At 37.5% G+C, this 22,412-nt stretch overlaps 1 protein-coding gene across 2 annotated transcripts; it reads right to left on the bottom strand.

The window, feature by feature from the left end:
* Positions 1–4,227: 4,227 nt before the first annotated feature.
* LOC114099833 (membrane-spanning 4-domains subfamily A member 4A-like) lies at positions 4,228–20,668 on the bottom strand. 2 transcript variants are annotated; one of them, XM_027944344.2, is made up of 7 exons: positions 20,436–20,668; positions 18,385–18,541; positions 16,186–16,314; positions 12,254–12,310; positions 8,991–9,149; positions 6,394–6,495; positions 4,228–4,514 (listed from the first exon to the last, which is right to left on the bottom strand). In XM_027944344.2, exons 2-7 carry the CDS (start codon positions 18,523–18,525, stop codon positions 4,452–4,454), a joined length of 651 nt encoding a protein of 216 aa, XP_027800145.1. In that variant the 5' UTR covers positions 18,526–18,541; positions 20,436–20,668; the 3' UTR covers positions 4,228–4,451. The 2 variants fall into 2 exon arrangements, with proteins under 2 accessions (XP_027800145.1, XP_071473141.1); XM_071617040.1 differs by lacking the exon at positions 20,436–20,668 and adding an exon at positions 19,533–19,559.
* Positions 20,669–22,412: the final 1,744 nt, after the last annotated feature.

Below are 22,412 nucleotides of genomic sequence, written 5' to 3'. Positions count from 1 at the left end.
GGCACTAAAACACAAATTACAAATTATTGCTGAAAGATATTAAAGAAGACCTACATAAATGAAGAGGCGTATGGCATTAAGGCATTGGAAAATATATGATATTGCTCTCAACTGGCAATACTTCTCCAAGTGACTTGTAGATTCAACATACTACTAATGATGCCCCAGAAGGCCCTTTTAAATAAGTTGATAAGCTTATTTTAAATTTTACCTGGGATAATTGAAGACCTGGAATGGACTAATGGATGTTGTTAACTGTAGGAAAACGTGTAAGATACATGCTACCCGATTTCGAGACCGACCCCAAAGCTATATTTCAGTGATAAAAATTAATAGCAAGATACAAAATAAAGGAACAGGAAATTATTATTCAAGTCCTAAAATAAAATGCACGAGTTGGTCCTACAACCAAAGCAGTGGACTTCCACTCTTTATTTCTTCCCTTCAGGTTTATTTGTGTTCTTATTAAGGATATGAACATATATATGTCTCTTCATCTCTCTTCATACCCTTTCCACTGAGTATGGCAAATCTATAAGATCAGTGTACAGAATCAGAAAGGTGTTCTACCACACAGTAGGGAGACTACACATTATAATAAAGTACTATGCATTTCAAAAAAAGGAAGATTTTCACTATAAAGAAATAATAAATGTTTGAGAAGATACATATTAAACCCAGATTTGATCATTATAAAATGTATAATGGTGTTGAAATCTTATGGGGTACCCCATGAATCTGTGAAAAAATAAAATAAATAAAATAGAGGTAACTGCTAATATGCTCAAATGAAGACTTAATCCTAGTCAAAGTTAGTACTCATTTTTATGTTGCTACTTGTTTTCATGTTAAGTTTTAAAGAATCTTTATATACAACCTACCAGAGTCACATACCAATTTAATAATGGTAGTGTTTACAAAAACCTAATATGAAAGTCACTGGAATTTTTATACAAGAAGAAGCTGAAGCATCGCAATAAGTTGCCCATGATCACCCATTTCATAAGTTTTGAAGCATGTAATTAGGTATTTGAAAAGCAATTATATTTATTAGAAATGTAAAAAAATAGTCAAAGACTCATGGATATTTTCCTATTGCTATTCTTTTAAAAAAATTTTTTTAGTTGTCAATGGATCTTTTATTTATTTTTTATATGCAGTGCTGGGTATCAAACCCAGGGCCTCACACATGCCAGGCAAGCTCTCTACCACTGAGCTACAACTCCAGCCCCTCCTCCATTGCTATACATTCTAATCACTTTTAGATAAGACCTAGAACAACCAGATGAAGAGTAAGTTTGAAATGACATGATGTGAAATGAATGCAGGGAGTCTTCTCTAAAATTTAAGATCTTAATATCTGATCCTAATAGCCCAGAATGTGTATATGAACTTTTTTACAACTAAAAATGAACTACTCTTTTAAAATATCTGGGCATACCATAGTTCTCAGCAAAAGAAGGCATTCTCTGGTTCTTTAAACTCAAAGAGGAAAATCAGGAAATACAAGGGTAGGATGCTTTTCAAAAGCCAAGGTGGAGAAAAGAATCAGGTAATGAAGAACTTAGAAGGTTTAGCATGAGGTTTGCATTATTTTTCTTCTTTTTTTCTGAAATTACAGAAAAATCCATTTAAGGGTTTTGCCTGGGTAGTATACTCTCTTATTGGTTCTATTTTCCATTTCTTCAGATATTTAAAACATGAGATTTGTCCTATTTCCAGTTATACCTTGGCTCAGCAACTCCAACGCTACTGTCAGGGTTTAATCTTTCACCACTCAATTCTGCTCCCCTCTGTAGGGATTGTTCTGTCACAGGATTCTTAGAGAAACACAATGTCTGCTGAGAGCAGCAGATTCACATCCTCACAGCTCCAAGCCCAACAGGAAAAGGAAATGATTTCCTTGTTGGTGAAGCAACAGTGGGATTAGATTTGATTGGCAGCATGTCATTCATACAATTGATGATTCCTGTCACAATGCTACCCAAGAACGTCACTTAAGTTGGGTTAGTGTGATTCTTCCATTGTCTAAATCCAGGAAAAAGTGGACTCCTTGTGCTGGGGCAGAATCTTCTCTACCTTTGGAGAAGCTAAGTTGGGTCTTCACCTCTCCCCCCCACAACTGCCCCATCATCTTGATCCCTTTAGACCCTCAGTTCTTTGTGGGCTGAGCCCCCCCACCTACCCCCAGGCACTGACAGGTCTTATTTTGGGGGTATGGTGGCTGGGAACAGCTTTGCTTTCTCTAATCTGCCTGAATTGTGACTTGGCACAAACCCCCAGGAGGGATTTGGAGTCGTTTCCGTGGTTACAGGGCCCACATGTATAGTATTCAGTATAAACATTTTGTAAATAAAATGTTTTGTGGCTAGGGGTGTAGATGACTTCTTCAAGAGGGGTTTAAATTATCTCTCAAATTCAGGTTCATGATTCTCAGAACAAATAGAAAAACATTCTGGTGACAGAAGCTTCAAAATATTAATGAAGTTTTGAAGAAAAAGAAAAGTGAGGGAAGGATAGCAACGAATACAAAGTAATCAAAAGACGGTAATTAGTTACAAAAATAGATAAACATGTCTTTACTATATAGTAAAATATTTTTACTTAATATTAATTATGTCATCAGTATTATTGTCATAATGGCCTAGCATTGTGAAAAGCACATTGAATTTATGTTTTGGGGTTCCGGGGAGTCCTACCACTGAGCTACATCCCCAGTTCTTTTTGTTTTTATTTTGAGACAGGGTCTCTCTATATGCTCAGGGTCTATATGCTGAGGCTGGCCTTGAATCTGTGATCCTTCTGCCTCAGTCTCCTGAAGGGCCACCATACTAGATAATTTATAAAATTAAACAATACTAATAAAAATAAATGTCAGGGTCAAAACTATATATAAATTAGAGGAAATATAAAAAGATATGCAATAAATTTGGGATGAGAAAAAATTTTCCAAGCAATTGAAACCATTAATGAATAAATATTATGGGGTAATAAATAAACATTCTTGTAAAAGAAATGATAAAACTCTTTACATTATAAACATATTTTTATAACAAGATACACCAAAAATAAATGTAGAAGAAAAATAGCTCACTGAAAAAAAATTATAATTGCATCACAGGACACAGATGGTGAGTTAGTATCACTCATATGAAAATATCAATATATAATAAGTAAAAAGATAAATAAGCTAAGAATATGAACCGTTATCTCACAAAAGAAGAGAAATGACAATAAACTTACTTCAATGTATAAAGGAAAACACTCAATTATTATTACTTCATCCATAAAAATCGTTAACTAACAACTGAAACATGTTTTAAGATCCAGCTTCTCAACATGGAATCAAGGACCCATATCAGCTCCATGGTTTGCTGTTTCTGCTTATTTTATTTCATTTTAAATCTAGTTCACTTGGAGACATACACATCTGCCAGTGATAAAGCAGGTCACCTGTATTCTCACTGATGTTCAGTAAGAGATGTTGAACACCTGTGTTAACATAAAAGCACCAGTTTTCAGATTCACCCCATGGAACTTCCAGATTACCATCTAATCTTCAACCAGGAAAATGGAAAGCCCTTAGTTCTTAAGTGACTTTTTCTAATTATTGTCCACATACAAAGCTGGAGAAAGTGGACAATAGATACACACACACACACACACATATGTATATCTATACACACACACACACACACACACACACACACACACATATATATAGGTCAATTCATCCTTTGAATCAATACATATTTATAAAGTGTCTATGATAGAGATAGAGAACTGGATGTAAACTTGATTAAGATATAAACCTATTGAGGTGGGGGAGAGAGAGTGAGAATGTAAAGGTTGAATCTCACCCAAGTGTATGTCTATCAATGGCTTTTGCCCATACAAGGACTGACTGTCCTGTATACCATGGTCTTTTACGTGGCATAGGTGAAGAAGCAGAAGGCAAAGAAGGGAGATATCCATGTAGCTCAACTTCCAGAAGAAAAAAAAAAAAGAGTTGTGTCCCTTAAGGTGGGTTTAACAAACAAAAAAATGAAAACAATCAAGCAAATGGGAGGAACAGCACTGGACAGGGAAGCAGGGATATGTGGTCTGCATCAAGGACTCATGGTGCCCACTTCAGTAATATCCTCCAGCCCCTCACAGGTAAGGCTTCTTTGCCATTGTACTGCCCTGAAGATGGATGAATGACACTCGAGTCCTGTTGACCACCAAAGGCATGATTTATTTACTCAGCTTCCAATATTCTGCTAAAATTCCATTGGAATGCATCGTTGAGTTCCAGAGGGGAAATGGGAACATGATCCTGAGCTTTTATAGACAGAGATAGAGAGACAGACTAGAGTTGGATTCTGGCACTTTCCCAAATGGGGTTCTTGCTTAAAATTCAGAATAGATTTTTCTGGAACATTTTTCTCTTGATGTGACATCAAACTTCCTTAAAAGGGTGCACCAGATGCTGTTTCTGTCACAGGAGGGTTTGGTGGCAGAATCAACACGACCTGTGAAATACATGAGAATGCCACAGGTGAGAGATCAAACCACCTCAGGTCTCCCTTCCCCACCCACTTATGTCATCAGCAGCATCCACGCCACCTTCTCTGAATTCCAACCAGAGCAGCCTGGTGGACTCTCAGGCGTTCCTCAGACCAGGCTAGATCCAGGAGCCTCACCCAGGGATGGCGCTGGGCCTGAGATGTGGTGGCTGGGGCTGAGTCTTAGAGTGGATCCATCTTATGCGTGGATGATGGTCCCTGAGGAGTTACCCCTCACCAAGGTGCTATGGGAAATGCAGGGCTGCTCCTCCAAACCAGGTTACTCGTGCTGATGACAGTGCACATCCAAATCAGGATCTGCTGCCACAATAAAGCCCCACCAAACCCACACTGGCCAGGGTGGCAGGAATTATCAGGAAACTAAGGAATATTCTTCCACAAACTCATCAGGAAACGAAGTTTTGGGGGGACAGTAGCTAAAGCAGGAAGACATGGAGACTAAACATCCAATGTCCTGAAGCCACTGCTCTTCTGGATTCACTCAGGAGAGAAGAGGGAGCAGCAGCTACTGGCTCTCCAACGGCTCCAGAGCAGAAGGGATCACACTTACATGTTGAGATTTTAAGATTCCTAAAATCTGCCTCTATGCCCAAGTGCTTCTCTCAGTGAGAAGCCTCATTCAATTAAATTACAAAATCGTTAATTTCTGAGAAACTCACACTTCTAGGGCCTTAATAATGCAAAACCCACTATGACACTTCAGGTGATTTAGCTCCTGTCTCTTTTGTGGGGGAGTTTGTTGTGGTGTGGCCTGGGAGCCTCAAAAGAAGGCAAAGAGGCACAAAGAACAGAAATGAGAACCACAAGAGCAATCTCATTAAACTGTTGTTCTATATTTGTCTGTGAGTTTTGCTGCCCCAGGGCCTTTGGGTAATGAAGCTAATGAGCAGCTGTTGAGGTTTTACTAGCCACTTCTCTGGAACCCTCAATGTGTGGAGGCTCCTCCTGCCCTGTTATTCCTATAATTTCTTTCTTGGTTTCTTCTCTGTCCATTTCCCACTTTCCTCTCTTTGGATGATTTTCTTTCCACTTAGCAACCTGGCGGGTCTGCTGCAGGCCTCAGGTAACACAATGGCCAGGTGTGCACCAACTGATGAAGAAGTCAGATGCCTCATTTTTCTTCATTAGGCCAGGGGAGGTTTTGTAGTAGAATAACGGAGTGAAGTCCTGCATTCTCTGGGAACCTCGTCCTTGTGAAGTGTTTCTCTTCCTTGGATTTTAAAAGATGCCTTTTAAGAAGGTAAGGATGGGGAAACCTAGCCTTTCTTCAGCCACTGTGACAGGCGGAATTCTAAGATCACACTCAGTGACTCATATTCTTGTAATATGACGTCAGTATGATGGGATATCACTCCTGTGAGTAGTTTACTGATCAGTTTGGCTTTGAGTATATCATTATTCTGGATGAACCTGACCTAATCATGTGAGCCCTTTACAAAAGACTGAAAGAGGGCTGGGATATAGCTCAGTTGGTAGAGTGCTTGCCTCGCATGCACAAGGCCCTGGGTTCAGTCCCCAGCACCACACACAAATAAAAAAGACTGAAAGAACTTGAGACATATGCTGTCCCACTGTCCTCAGAGAAGTATGTCTTGTGAGTTCAAGAATGGAATATGCCACATGAGCATGGAAGAGGGCTAGAAACTTCATATGAGATCATGGGCTCAACCCATCTCTGTGAATGCAGCTAATCTGTGTTTAGACTCTTGAGCCTTGAAACTGAGATAATCAGCCTGTGCTGTCCTAAGCCTCCAGGTCTATGAAGTCGACCACACAGCAATAGAAAACTGGTAGAGATGTCTTCAATGAAGGCCAATATACTCACCCCACCAGGGTTGCAGCAGGTCACTTTGCATCCAAAGGCAGCGACGAACACAGCAATGCAGAATTCCAGCACACTAAAAATGAACATCACAGCATCTACACCCTAAAAATAAATTCATACCAAAGAAACATGAGGAATCCAGACAATATGTTCTTACATTTAAAATTAATAGAATGCCAAAAGAGAAAAAGTATGGGCCAGGAGTATAGAATTCTGGCTCCTAATTATGAACAACCATTGGCCAATTCTTGGAACACTGTATGTCACCTATTCTCTCACTTTTTTTGGCTGATGAAATAATCATCCCCCCCTCTACCCCTCGTTCTCTACATCTCAATGCTATTGTGGACACAGAATATGAAAGAGCTTTGAAAAAGGTGGTGGCAGGGAATTGTAAAGATTTTTCAAACACAAGTAACTCCATATAGTTAATGCAGTAATCAAATCTCACATCTTAAATATTCTAAGAAGAATGAAAATTCACCAAAACAGTCCACATCCTCATTCTTAGAACTTGTGGATGTGTTAGATTAAATGGCAAAGGGAATTAAGCTTTCAGATGGAGGAAAAGTTGTTCATTAGCTGAAATGGGAGAATTATCCTGCACTGTTCAAGTAAACCCAAATGAATCACAGCATCCTGCTAAGTGGAAGCAGGAGGCAGAAGACACAAAAGTCAAAGTCACTTTAAAATATGGCACCACTGGAAGATAGAAGCAATCTAACAAAAGAGGTGAAAGACCTCTACAATGAAAACTACAGAACACTAAAGAAAGAAATTGAAGAAGACCTTAGAAGGTGGAAAGATCTCCCATGTTCTTGGATAGGCAGATTAACATTGTCAAAATGGCCAGACTTCCAAGAGTACTTTACAGATTGAATGCAGTTCCTAGTTAAATTCCAAGGACATTCTTCATAAAAATAGGAAAAGCAGTCATGAAAATCATTTGGAAAAATAAGAGGCTCATAACAGCCAAAGCAATCATTAGTGAGAAAAGTTAAGCAGGAGGCATAATAATATCAGACCTTAAATTATACTACAGAGCTATAATAACAAAAACAACACGGTATCGGCACAAAAACAGACACGAAGACCAATGGGACAGAAGAGAAGACTCTGAGACAAACCCACATGAACATAGTTATCTCATACTAGACAAAGATGCCACATACATACATTGGAGAAAAGATGTCCTCTTCAACAAATGGTACTGGGAAAACTGAAAATCCATATGTAGTAGAATGAAACTGAACCCCTATCTCTCAGTCTGCACAAAACTTAACCCCAAATGAATCAAAGACTTAAACATTAGACCAGAAACCCTCCACCTACTAGAAGAAAAAGTAGGCCCAACGCTCCACCATGTTGGCTTAGGAACAGACTTCCTCAACAAGACTCCTAAAGCTCAAGAAGTAAAATCAAGAATCAATAAATGGGATGGTCTCAAACTAAAAAGCTTCTTCACAATGAAGGAAGTAATCAAGAGCATGAAGAGAGAGCCTGCAGAATAGGAGAAAATCTTGCCACCTGCACCTAAGATACTGCATTACTCTCTAGGATATATAAAGAACTAAAAAAAAAATAACTCAATCAATAAATGAACAAAGAAACTGAAAAAGAAATACAAATCATCAGCAAATATATTTTTTAAATGTTCAACATCTCTAGCAATTAGAGATATGCAAATTAAAACTACACTGATATTTCATTTTATTCCAGTCAGAACGGCAATTACTAATACAATAACAATGAATGTTGGCAAGGATGTGGGGGGAATGGTACCCTGTGGGACTGCAAATTGGTGCAACCATTCTGGAAAGCAGTATGGAGATTCTTCAGAAAGCTTGGAATAGAACCACCATCTGACTCAGTTATTCCACTCCTTAGCATATACCCAAAGGTGTTAAAATCAGAATACTCTAATGATGTAGCCACATCTATGTTTATTCACAGTAGCTAAGGTACGGAACCAACCTAGGTGCCCTTCAACAGATGAATGGATAAAGACAATGTGGTACATATACACAATGGACCATTACTCATTCATAAATAAAAATGAAATTATGGCATTTGCTAGTAAATGAATGGAACTGGAGACTATCATTCTAAGTGAAATAAGCCAATCTCCCAAAACCAAAGGTCAAATGTTCTCTCTGATATGCAGATGCTATCACACAACAAGGGAAGTACAATAGTTCAGTGGATTAAACAAAGGGGAGGGAAGGAATGGAGGGTAGAAATAGGAAAGAAAGTGGAATGAATCTAACATAACTTTCCTATGTACATATATGGATATACCACAGTGAATCTTCACATCCTATGCATACACAAGACTGGGAGTCCTAATTAGAATAAGATATATTTCATGTTTGTATAAATATCTCAAAATATACTCTACTGTCATCTATAACTAAAAAGAACAAATTAAAAGAGGGAATGACACGGCAAGGGACCTTGCCGTGGTCTCTAGAAGCTAAGGAAAGGAAAGAAACTTCACAAAGTGAAAAAAGTTTATTGCTTCATTTTTGGAGCCAGTAGCCTCCTACCTCCCCAACAGGCTTGAACCATAGGGTCCCAAGAAAAAAGGAAGTACTCACAGTTAAAATGGACATGATCAGGGAACAGTCCTCTACCATCATATCATGGATACACTGATGGTATTCAAATGACAAGATGCTCAAGCTGGATATACTGAGCATGATGCCCGATGCAGCCAGCACAGAGCTGGCTATGTTCAATCCTAGACTGGCTTGGACCTGCAAAAGGAATGAAAATCAGTTAAGCTACCCAATAATGTCATTAGCTGTATCTCCATCAATCACTTCGAGCCCTCCGCCTCTTTCCCAGAATTATCCTATCTTGATCATTTCAGTAGTCATTATAGTAGAGATTGTATCTGTGCATATATATAGTAGCCATGATTTCAATGTTGTTGTTTTTTCTTTATAGTAGTTGAAACTTTATTCTCTTGTCAAAACACAAATATCATCCAGTTATTTCCAGGATAAAATTTCCAATGACTCCCATGTGCACATAAACTCTGAACAGAATTAATAGGGATTTCAAAGACCTTTATATTTTAGCTAGAAAGCCCTGTCTTGCATCCAGGTGCCTGCCACAGGAACCTGACCGCTCATTTTCTAAATTCTGTCAGTGTGTCATGCCTCTATGCCTTTTGTATATTCTCTCACTGTACTATGTATTCCTTTTTCCATATTCTCTTCTCACAGTGGAAGAACAGAGACTTCTTATAAGAACTAAAATTGCTTAGAAAAGTGTGAAAGATTTACTGGGTTACAGCACCTGACACATTTCAATAGTTAAGTCAGTAAACATGAGGGAGATAGACCAAGGTCAGGTTTGGACAGGTCATAATTTGCAAATATCTCTGATCATGCTCTAGAGTTTATTTATCTGTTGAGCAATAATAATTCAAATATGGCCGTTAGCCAAGGAAAACATTTGTTGAGATCTGGGCTTCTTTCTTTCTTTCTTTCTTTCTTCTTCTTCTTCTTCTTTTTTTTTTGCTTTGAGAAAGACATATTGGCATGAACATTATGTGTTAAATGATTTTTATATAATAATCTTATTCTGAATTTTTTTGCAAACTCAAAACACTTTCTGGATGTAGTTGAAATATACTCATCAATAAGTCAATAAGTCTTTGGCCACATCAATATTTGGTACTAATGTTGTCAGGGGCTGGGTCTCAAGCTTCAAGATTTGAACCCACTTGACATTCCTTCTCAGGACTCCTCTGTATCTTCATGAAAAACCCTCACCTTGCCAAACTAGTTGGTCTTATGTCAGTAATTCCATTATCAGCCAATTATTTGACTATAGCTTTTGAAAGACAACTCCAACTCATTATTTCTCCTGAAGTTTTTAGACAAAGTCTGATTTGCAAATATCTCTGAATCCGTCGGCTGCCTATTCACTTTAGTTATTGTTCCCTTTGCTAAGCAGGAACTTTTTAGTTTGATGTTATTCCACTTGTTTATTTTTGCCTTTATGCCCATGCTTCTGGTTTTACAGCCATAAAATCATAGTTAAACCAATTTCCAGGGGTTTTGTCCCTATTTTTTAAGGAGTTTTATGGTTTCAGGCCTTAATTCTATACAAGAATATATGTCTCCCTTTGGATTTTTATATAAAATAGACTCGACTAACTAGTTGCCATAAAACAAGTTACCTACACTTAATGGTGGTCATTTTTGGATCCAGAAATTAATTTGGAAAAAAGGACATCATTGCAACATTGAGTTTCCTTTACCTCTTCATAGTTTATCCCTTCATTTGTTTTACATAGCTCCTACATAGACATTATAAACGTCTTTTTACACATATTGAATATGATTGCTTGGTTATATTTTGTTATTATAATTTTAACATTAAAAAATTCAGCTGTTCATTAGCATGTGTTTGAGTGTGTATGTGTGTGTGTGTATGCATGCACATGTGTTATACACACACATACATTTGACTTTTGTATTTCGGCCATATACATGGGGAATAGTGCCATTGAGTTTAAATCCTCATTATTTTTCTATAGGTTCATTTAGATAAACTATGACCATAATAAGGTCACCCATAAATAACTATAGTTTCATCTCTTTCCTTTCTGTTCATCTTTTTTTGCTATTTCTTACCTAATTGCCCTGTTTGGGTCTCTAATGTAAATACTATGTGCAAACTGTATAACTGACAAGATATATATATTTTCAAAATATATAAGGAATTCCTACAAATCAATGCCAAAGACAAATAAAAATGTAAATTTAAAATAGACCTGTTTCCAAAGAAGATGCACAAATGACCAACAAATACAAGACAAGGTGCTTAATATCACTAATTATGAGTAAAATTCAAATCAAAACCACAATCATGTATCCCCTCCTACCTTTGGGGATGGTGATCATTAAAAAGACAAAAGATAGTACGTAACCATGAGGATATAGAGAAAATAAATCCTTCTTCACTGAATGTATGGATATAGCCATAATGGAAAATACTAGGAAGTTCCTAAAAAAACTAAAAATAGAACCATCATATGACCCAGAAATCACTTCTCTGGACATATACTCAAAGGAAATGGAAACAGGATTTCATAGAAAGCTGCCCTTCTGTGCTCATCTCAGTGTCATTAAGAATAGCCAAGCCACGGAAACCACTGAAGTGTCAGTTGGTGGATGAAGGAAAAAGAGAGTGTGATACTCATCTCTAAATATCTACACACCTGTCGGACACCTATCGCAACATGTATGTATAGGTACGATGGAGTATTATTCAGACTTTTAGGTGTAGGATATCCTGCCATTTAGAATGACAGGAATAAACCAGGGTCCAATGATTCAAACACTTGAATGTGGAACACAAAAACATTGCATTCATAGACACAGAGAGTAGAATGGTGGTTACTAGGGGCAAAGGGGCGAGGAAACATGGTAGATGATGATCAAAGGGCATAAGATTTTAGTCACAAAGAATGATGATGTTCTAGAGAGATAATACACAGGGTGGTGTTTATAATCAATAGTAATGAATACTTAAAATTGGACAAAAGAGTAGATCTTAAGTTTTCTCATCACATTCAGAAAAAAAAAAGGTAACTATAGGAGGAGAATAATATATTAATTAGCCTGTTTGTGGTGGCAATCAGTTATTTGTGTGTGTGTGTGTACCCAAACATACGCACACACACAACAAGAGTATCTTGAATGTATACATTTTAATTAAAAATCATGTTTAAAAATAAAATAAAGTTACACCTAAAAATCTGTTTTCTGCCATTGACATGTGACAAAGAGGATCATCATTTCATCCTCTTTGAACAGGAAAAAAAAGAGGAACTATTACTCACCAGACCTTTGGTAGTTCTGGTTGCAGCTGCAATTGAAAAAGATCCTGAAATAATAAACTAGGAAGAAGAAGAGGAAGAGGAAAAAGAAGGAGGTGATGAAGAAGAAGGGGGGAGAAAAATTTAAACAAATATATAAAATCATAAATTACTAAACATTATCCATAAATTAGACATGTTAAGCAGATCAATCATTATAGAAGAAACAAGTTTACAAATAACTGTTTTTTCCCCATAAACAACAGAGGAATTCTACCAGGTGTATTCTTACAGGGATTTACCAAACTTTTCAAAAAATATCTAAGTGCAATGATATCAAAATCGCTCGAAGCTGGGCATGGTGGCACATCCCTGTAATCCCAGTGGCTCTTGCAAGTTCAAGGTCAGCCTCAGCAATGAAGCGAGGCCCTAAGCAACTTAGCAAGACCCTGTCTCTAAACAAAAAATAAGACAGGGCTGGGAATGTGGCTCAGTGGTTAAGTGCCCCTGGGTTCAATCTCTAGTACTCTGCAACCCCCCACATAAAAATTGCTTGAAGGCATTGAAAAATAGATTCCAAATTCCAGATATGAAGTAACCCTAATATGGTACCAAAATTGAACAAGATATTAAAAACACAAAGAAATAGAAAATTATTCTAATTTGAAATATCTTTTAAAAGTTGTAAATGAATAGCAAAGAAATAAATTAATAAGAGTAAATTAATTTAGCAAAGAAAAATTCAAATTTCTTATTAAATGATGACTAGAATATATTAGTTCATTTGGTTCCATCAGTTGGGAAATTATCTTCCATTTAGCTGAAATGTCCAAGGTCAACTCAAAGTCTTTTACTTCAACTATTCAGTGGTTTGTGTCTGTATATACTTTTCAAGTTCAATTTTAGATGTCTCAAAATTTCATATTAATACCAAAACTGATGGGCTTAGTGAAATAGTTTGATTAACCTCCTCAACAAACTTCTAATACCAAGACAGAATAATTCATGTAAACTTAATCACCCTTGGGCCAAAAAGTAGCACAAAGAATCAGCTGTTTCATTACATGAAATAAAACATGAATATGTGTGATTTTTTTCAAATGCATTTTTAACATTGAAATATTATCATAATTTATGGCATTAATGAATTTAAGAAGAAAATTAACTTTGTAATTGCTCTTTGTATTTGCCATATTGATAAGACAATAAGATTCACCATTGCTGTTAATAAAGATCAAATTATAAATACTGTTATATATAAATAACATTGTTGTTAACAAATATAATTATTTACATTTTACAAATAATTATTTGTAAAATGTATATAATAAGTATAAATAATTGTAAAATATAAATAATTTTATCTTCCATAACATGATAGAACATTTTTGGAAGCCTAAAAGTTTTTTCATGTTTAATAGGGAAAGACTAGTACCATCACATTAAAGTCAAAATCAAGATGAGAATATGGACTATTATGCAATATCACTCTGGATACATTAACTAAAATAATTAAAAATAAGAAAAATATTTGGAACAAACAGCTAAAGTAGTATTATTTATGAATATCCGTGGAACGGCAAATATCCAAGATTCACAATTAAGAGGTACTATAAAGGATAAGAACATTTAGTATGGCACAGGGAAAGCATCATACACACACACACACTCACACACACACACATAATCAATATGTGTGTTGGTGTTTTTGAAGATAGAATTGTATAAAAGTATATCATTTACCATAGCCAAAATATACACAGTTGGCCCTCCAGATCCACAGGCCTATATCCACAGATAAGCAGGGCTGAGGGATGACTTAAGATACTTGAGCAGTCCCAGATTCTCCTTTTGACAGCTATAGGAGTCCTGGATCCCTCCCACTACGGCTATTGAGGGATGAACTGTATATACATGTGCACTCTGTGTTCAAAGGTATCTCATGGGGAAAATCTTAACAGAAAATGTGAAAATGCATATGAGTAAAACTACAGTATTCCAAAAGAATGCAAAAGAGCACTTGGATAAACCGATGAGGAGATATTTTTATGCTTATGGAATTCTACTCCAGGACATGTAGGTGGATGGGTAACTAAAGAGGTCAAAATAATAAATATTTATAATTGTTTCTTGGTGTTGGTACTTGTACAGTGTAAGGGAAAAGGAGGTGTTGTACAGGTGGAGCCTGAAAATAAAATCGAAAAAGTAATGGAAGGTGGCAGCAAGAGATAATCGACCAGTTAAGCAAAAGCTCATCTGGTGGGCACACCTACAATACTCTAGTGATACCTCAGTGAACCAACGCAGCTCCTGAACCTGCCCCACGCATAGGCAGCCTAAACTACATAGATTCGTTACCAAAATGGGCTTGGTAAGGAAAGGAAAAAGGAGTCAGAACACTCGACGTTATATGTGTGCAATTATGGGATTACATTGACGCTACTGAAGCCCAATTCCTATACCAAATAGTGGCATAATGTTGGGCAAGTTACGTAACCTCTCCAGGTTCCAGTTTCTTTATCCATACAAGAGCTTACTGACAATGCTCCCTCCAAAGTTTGTAGTGATGGTTTGAAGTGGAATTACACATATAAAATATTAAGTAGAGTGCCGAGATCATGGTAAGATTTTAATAAAAGTTTGGCTTGGCAATAGTAGTATTTGACCTTTAGTGTTGTGCAACAACCCAGAAGTAGATCAGCTCTTAAAATTCTTCCAATTTTGCAACACTGCAGGAAACTGAAGAGGGAGGACAGAAACCAGGTATATAATAAAACTTTGAACTCTCTCAGGCTCAGATTTACAGGTCAGTGGAAACCCCACAACATTCAAATGGTCTCCCTTATTCTAACATTGATCCAGTTTATAAATTTCATTTTTTTTCCTCCTCAGTAGATGAAACTTGATATTTTATACTTAATTTTCACCTTCAATTCTTAGGAATCACTCTGTTGTGTTTTATCTGGGGGAAAAGATTTTTAAACATTTTAAAGTTCTAGTTTCATTCCGTTTTACTTGTAGGTATTACTAAACATAGAAAAATAAAAGTTCATGTAACAGCTGTTCTATTTTCTAAGGGAACAATTTCCTAAGATTTGATAGTTGATGGGTGAGACACACTACATGGCCTATATATCAGGCAAGAGTCTCTTCTTCCTTGCAAAAGGAGGAGCCCCTCATTTTGCTCAGTTTCTCATGAATTTCAAGGAAATGTGAACCCTTCCCAGCCTTAGAGGTGAATCTTGATTAGTTCAAGCAAATAATGGCAAGTCCATTATTCTTTCATTTGAGAACAAGTAATTTAAAGTTTGATACATTCTGCCAACAATCCTTGATGAAGTCCTTACTAACCCTGGAAATGATTAGCCACTACGGTCCTTATTCTAGTTTGGTATTTTGCTTCTTTCTGCTATCATATATTTTAATTCATGTTTATAGAACATTTAATCTGTCAACTTCCTGAGTTGCATATTATTATTATCATTTTAAATATGAGAAAACTGAGCTAAAAAAAATTTAGATATCTTTCTCAAACTTAAAAAATGCAAGTCAGGGAATGTAGTTTTCTAATACAGCACTTGCCTAGCATGCACAAAGCTCTAGGTTCAATCCCCAGAACTTTAAAAAAATTAAGAAATAGCTGGTTTGGATGGTGCACACCTATAATTTTAGTGTCTCAGGAAGCTGAGATAGGAGGACCACAAGTTCAAGTCCAGCCTCAGCAATTTAGTGAGGCCCTAAGTAACTTAGTGAGACCCTGTTTCAATCAATCAGTCAAAAGGGTAGGGGATGTAGCTCAGTGGTAAAGCACCTCTGTATTAAATCCCCAGCATTCCCCCACCAAAAAAAAAAAAAATTAAAGAGATACAGGATAGAGTCAAGAGAGGATTCCAGAACTTGGGATATTAACAATATTAACATTGACATTATCTCTAATTATATCAGAAAGTACTCACCATCACTGACCCCCAAACTGGGTATGCTGTGTTAAATGAAATGGGGTGCGGTTCATAAAATGGCACTATTACACTCATCATTATTATTCCCAAGCTGAAGTTTATCAGGGCAATCAGAATCTGCACAACCTAGAAATTATTAAAAAAAAAAAAAAGCAAAAACTGATCATTCACCATAAAAAGGGTGCCCATGACATCCCCTTTCCAACCACTAAGTCACCCTCATTCTCTGCCTTTTCAAATACCCAGATGACCTCTTGTCACCTTTCTTCACATAAAGAACTCTGCTAACTTTCCACAAATTATCCCTCAGAATATTGACCATTGTCCCAGTGATTTCAAGGTTAGAAGGGGCATTGAGCTGCTTTTCTGATATCCATGATGCCACTTCTACCACAGTGGTTGCTCTCCTTTGCCACACACTCAGACAGGGGTCACCCAGGAATTTGGAAGCAATTATTCCAGCAAGGAGAAGTAACCTGAAGAAAGGAGAGTATGTACAGGGGAAGAAAAAATGAAAACTGATTACAACACTTAGTGGGGGTCTGGGACCTGAGAACATATGTATGAATACAGGGTTCTAAAACCAGGGGAGTGGGAGCACAATCACCCTCATGCATTACAATGGATCCAAACATTTTTTTAAAAAAATTATCAAAATTTTTGGGATGGAGCAAAACCAGTGCTTTGAGGGAAATTCATAGCACTGAGTGTACAAATTAGGAGATTTAAAATCTGTCACCTAAGCTTTCACTTTAGGAAACAAGAAAAAAGAGAGCCAATTAATTCCAAAGTAAACAGAAGAAAAAATAATTAAAAAATTAGATCAGAGGTCAGCGGAATGGAAATGGGAAATCAATAGATAAAATCAACAAACCCAAAATCTGTTTTTAAAAGATACATGAAATTAATAAGCATTTAGCCAGGCAAACTGAGGAGGAAACAAGACCCAAGACACAAAGTACTGATACCAGAAATGAAGGGGCGGCATCACTACAGATACCATGGGGCATTCAAAGATACTAAAGGAATACTGGGAGCAAGCCCATGCCCACACGTGTGATGACCCAGGTAGAAGGAATCATGTTTGAACACAGAATGTACCAAAACTCATAAAGGATAACATGCTTTTTAAGTCCAACTGTGTGACTCTGGAAAAGCAAATCATGGCTCCAGTAAAAGATCAGTGGTTGCTAAGGGTTGCGGGAAGGAAAAGAAGAATATGTAGAGCACAGAGGAATTTTAAGGAAGTGTGAATAGTTTGTCTCTATGCTAGTGGTGGATACATGTTACTGTACGTTTGCCCAAAGCCACAAAATGTACAAAACCTTGAATGAAACCTCACGTCCATTAGGAAACTTTGCTAACAATGTTGTGTTCATCTAGGTTCATCAATTGTAACAAATGCACCACTCATGAGGGAGGTTAATTAAGGGGAAGTTATGCATGTGTTGGAGCAGGATATATCTGTAGGTACATATTAGAAAATTTTGCTGTGAACTTAAAACCACTCTTAAAAAGTCCATTTAAAATACATATTAATATGTTAAAAATGAGCCCTCGTGTATGTCAACATATAACATATTTCACCAAAAAAACCCTGTATTTTTCCAAGACAAAAAATAAAATGGTGGAATACAAAAAAAATCCAAACTGTCCACAATGGCTTTTTTTTTTCCCAGTGGCTTGAAGTTTGGAGTGGAAATAACCTCTATTCTCAATGTCCTTTCATCTGCCCTAATCTGTTCTTTAACTCTCCATTTCTTTCAGGTATATCCACCTAAGAGTCCAGATCCAAGGGCTTGGAGGATAGATTATTTTCATTTTCTGAGGAGCAGGATAAGAAAAGAAAGCAGAGAGACAGATATAGGGACAATAAGGTCCATCTGTTACCAGACAGACCTATGACAGGGACCTCAGCTACCATCCAGAGCCTCTTTGGCTGCTCTCCACCGGGGTGAAGTATAACTCTTCTGGATGACCCACAACCTGGAGTGGATCTAACGTCACCATACTTCAAATGTATTGAAATCATGATGTGATGGAACATTTTAACATTTTTCAAATGGTAAGGCCTGAAGACCCAAATCAAGCACTCATGATTCTAGGTCTGGTTGATGTATTACCAGGCAGTGAAACAGAGTATTTGGTATTTGGTTGATCAGGTGTGAGTTTCTCTCAGATCCACCACTGACTTACCCCAAGGACTTTGGGTTCTCCCCTCAAGAACTTCTCTTGCATCTCTTTCCACAGCTGGGAGCGTAGAGCACTTGACTGTCCCAGATGCACAGCAGGGCCAGCCTCCAGGGTGGTCTGTTCTGTTCCTTGCACGGTTGCCATGGCAACAGAAACAGTGCTAGAATAAGAAATGACATTTCTGTGACCAGAGGGGGACACGGCACTCTGAGGCAGATTTCTTCCTATCTGCAAACTCTGGACTGTGGACCCATTATAGATGATAGCTGTTTGAGCCAGGAAAGTGGAAGAAGCAACCGATTAAGGAGGGGAGGTGGAGAGAGAGAAAGAGAGAGAAACCCCTGTATTCAGATGCACAATATCTTCACATGTTGAGTGGAAGCTTACTGAGGTTCTTCAAGGCACAGTAGATTCTGACATCACTTCTGCTTCACTCAGACCCCATGAAAGAATAAAGTTTGAAGGTGTATTCTCTCTTACTGGTAGCACAACATGCAAAAGATGTTGTGATGTCTAAACATACTATATTCAGGTAACTGATCCAGATTTAGATGGAAAGAATTATCGACCTAAATTTATCATTGACAGATCAAGAGAACTCCATTACTATCTAGAAATAAGTTGATGGAAATCAGTAGGAGGAAGCTCAGATAATGAGAAATATAAAACTATAAAATTTAAAGACATAAAATTTATAAAAAATAAAATAATTTAATTTAATAATTTAAACCATTAGTTTTAGTAGCATACTCTCAAATTTATAGAAAGCAATAAAAGGAAAGTACAAAAGGATACATCATAAATAATAAAAAGTAATACTATAAAAATTAAAACAAAAAGAGTAGTAAACAAGGAATGCATAATATGAATGAATTTAAAAGAGTTAAGAACAGGAATTGAATGTAACCATAAAACAAAACAAAACAATGTTTGTTCTCTTTTCTTGTAGAAGATTTCAAAAAATAATTTGGAGACAGAATTAAAATTTCATTTAAAAAATAAAACCGAGAAACAACTAACATCCCTATAAATCAGGGGGAATGATTACTAATAAAAATCGTATAAGGATGAATTTGTGGGGAATTTTAGAGTTTCAAAGAAACTGGACATGTGCCCACAGAGGTCTAAAACATAAACTATTGTTTATAAACCTGTAACTGAATGTATCAGTTGACAGCTGGAACTACCCTAGAGAAATATCATTCTAGGAAACACAGAAAACAGGAATAAAGGAGAAATCAAACCCAAAACACATTTGCTGAGACAGCAATCTGTTTTGTAATACACTAGAGTCCACGAAGAAGGGAGAAATCCCACGAATTAAGGTCATTTGGTTATATGACCACAAAGACCACTTGTTTCTGGGTAAAATGTTTCTCTGGGTGTCTTATCCCTCATCAGAGGAGGGTGTCCTGGGCCCACTTTCCCCTGAGTCTATTTCGGATCTCCACAATGCTGATCATCTTCAAGGTGTCTTCCTTTAGCACATCTCCTCCCCAGAAGCTTCAGGTGGTGGGTGGGTGTCCCATGAATATGGCCACAGATTGTTGGAGGACCAGGTTAGACCACAGTCTGTCACAGGACCGGGCGAAGTGCATTGACTGGGAACTCTCACTTAACCCTTGCCTCTCCCAGATTCTGCGTGCAGCAGACCTTAACTGTCGAATTATAAAAACAACAATTCAGAGAGAATAAAGGACATAGAAGAAGAGACATTGAGAACACATAAGATATTTAGCCAAACGTTTAACATAATACTTACGGTTTTCCAATGGCCACGCATTTGAAGAACAAAATAATCAACCTCACACAGCACTCAACTTTAGCCTTGAGGAAACCTTAGACCTTTCCTCGCCCCCATCCTCTACAGCAAGGACTGCTTCTCAAATGCTCTAAATGTGCATTTCAGGGAGCACCCAACCCACCCCAATCCAGAATACCAGCTTATGCCATGACAGGTGACCTTATTTTTTTTTTTTAATCCTCCTACACCCGGGAATTCTAGAACCAATAACTGAAATCCGTCATCCCCAAAGTCAAGGAAGGACATCTACCTTCTTCCAGCCTGCGGAGTCTGCTGTGTCTGATGGGGCCCAGGCTCTGGGAGAGCACCTCAGGTTCTTGGTGCAGATAGAATCAGTTCCCCACGCTCCACACTTCACTCAATTTAAATCTTCATTCTTCTTCTTCTAGTAGCTTTTCTAAATCCTAAAGGCTGTGCTGTGAATTTCTCAGAAACACAACTAGTTCCTTTTTTTTTCCTTCTACAGTGTTGGGGATCTAATCTAAGTCCCTATGCATAGTTCCTTTTTTATGTCGGAAATGCACAATGATTTGGGGTCTGTACAAGGGTGTGTGCATCTATTGTGTGAAATCTGCTGAATTGGCTGCCTCATCAACTGATCATGGACTGAAACTTCTGAAACTATGAGCCAAAAATATACCTTTCTGTCTTTATTTTTTGTGTGTGGGGGGTTGGAGAGGTACCAGGGTTTACACTCAGGGGAACTCAACCACTGAGCCACATCCCCAGCCCTATTTTGTATTTTCTTTAGACACAAGGTTTGCTTAGCTATTGTTGAGGCTGCCTTTGAACTCGTGATCCTCCTGTCTCAGCCTCCTGAGCCACTGGGGTTACAGGTGTGCGCCACTGTGCCTGGCCCTTTCCATCTTTTAAGTTGATTATTTCAGGTATTTTGTTAAAGAAATGGAGAACTGACCAAAATATACACAAAACTAATTTAAATGCAGTTTAGAACCCTTTTGGAAAGCCCATTTTTTGCAATTTCACACATTTCTAGGTTACCTTTGTCTTCCTAGATAACTATGTGTTACTATTTTATACATAAGTTAAATTTATAATTAAAATGAAATTATGCTGCTGGAGATTCGTCATTAATGTTCCCAAAACAGCCACAAATTGGTCACACAGCAATAATTAACACAACACCTTCCTAAGAACCATCTGATATTGCATGACCTTGTTATTCTCCTGAACCTAAGATTCTCATCTTCAAAATGAAAACAATGCTCATTGTACATGGAGGAGGAAAGTGAAATGGTGTTCATTTTTTATTAATTTAAGATTTTTATTAGAGAAAAATTGCCATGTGCTGCAGATACAATGGTGAGAAATGATAGTAATAATCTCTTCTCTCAGAGTTTATGGAGTACTGGGAAATAGAGACAAGCGAATGTATCACAAGACTCATTTCTCTGCAAGGTAAAGCACCCTGAGACCTCCTAGGAGATCCAATTACTCAACCTTGGGGATGCAGAGGATCCTTTGGAGGTGGGGATCTCTAACTGGAGGCCGGAGCAGGAGACACCAACTGGAAGGAGAATGAAGGGACAGAGGGTTTCCAGACAAGCCGGTAAAATGAAGAAAAGCCACAGGACAAGGGAGATCACCGTGCAGCCAAGAAATAGAAAGAGCTTCAAAATCAGACCAGAACAGGGGGAGAGAACGAGAAGAGTGAGATCATCTAGGCACCTTTGGGACTGTCTCAGTGAGTCTGTGCTGCTGTAACAGAGTCTCAGGGTCTAGGTGGCTTATGGGAAAGAACTTTATTCCTTGCAGTTCTGGAGGCGAGAAGTGCATGAGATAGCCTGGCCAGGTCTTTCTTCTTTTTTATTGGTGCAAATTAATTATAAAGAATGGTAGGTTCCATTATGGCATATTTGCATGTACATAAACACACAATTTGATCAATTTCACGCCCAGTACCTTCCCCATCTTCTCCTCCCTACTCACAGTCTTCTCCCTCTGCCATAACAGTCACCCCCATCTGCATTCATGGAATTCCACCTTCCCTGTTTCTTCTCTCTAGTCCCCACATATGAGGGAAAACATATAGTACTTTTTCACGTGTGACTTGAAAACTATGGTTTTCAGTTCCATCCACTTTTCTGCAAATAGCATACTTTCATTCTTCTTTATGACCGAATAAACCTCCTGTGTGTGTGTGTGTGTGTGTGTGTTAGTTATATTTTCTTTATCCATTCATCTCCTTTTGGACCACAGCCTGGCT

Source organism: Marmota flaviventris, chromosome 9, assembly GCF_047511675.1.
Source record: "Marmota flaviventris isolate mMarFla1 chromosome 9, mMarFla1.hap1, whole genome shotgun sequence".
Taxonomy (NCBI): domain Eukaryota; kingdom Metazoa; phylum Chordata; class Mammalia; order Rodentia; family Sciuridae; genus Marmota; species Marmota flaviventris.
This window is presented reverse-complemented; position numbering and strand designations above follow the sequence as displayed.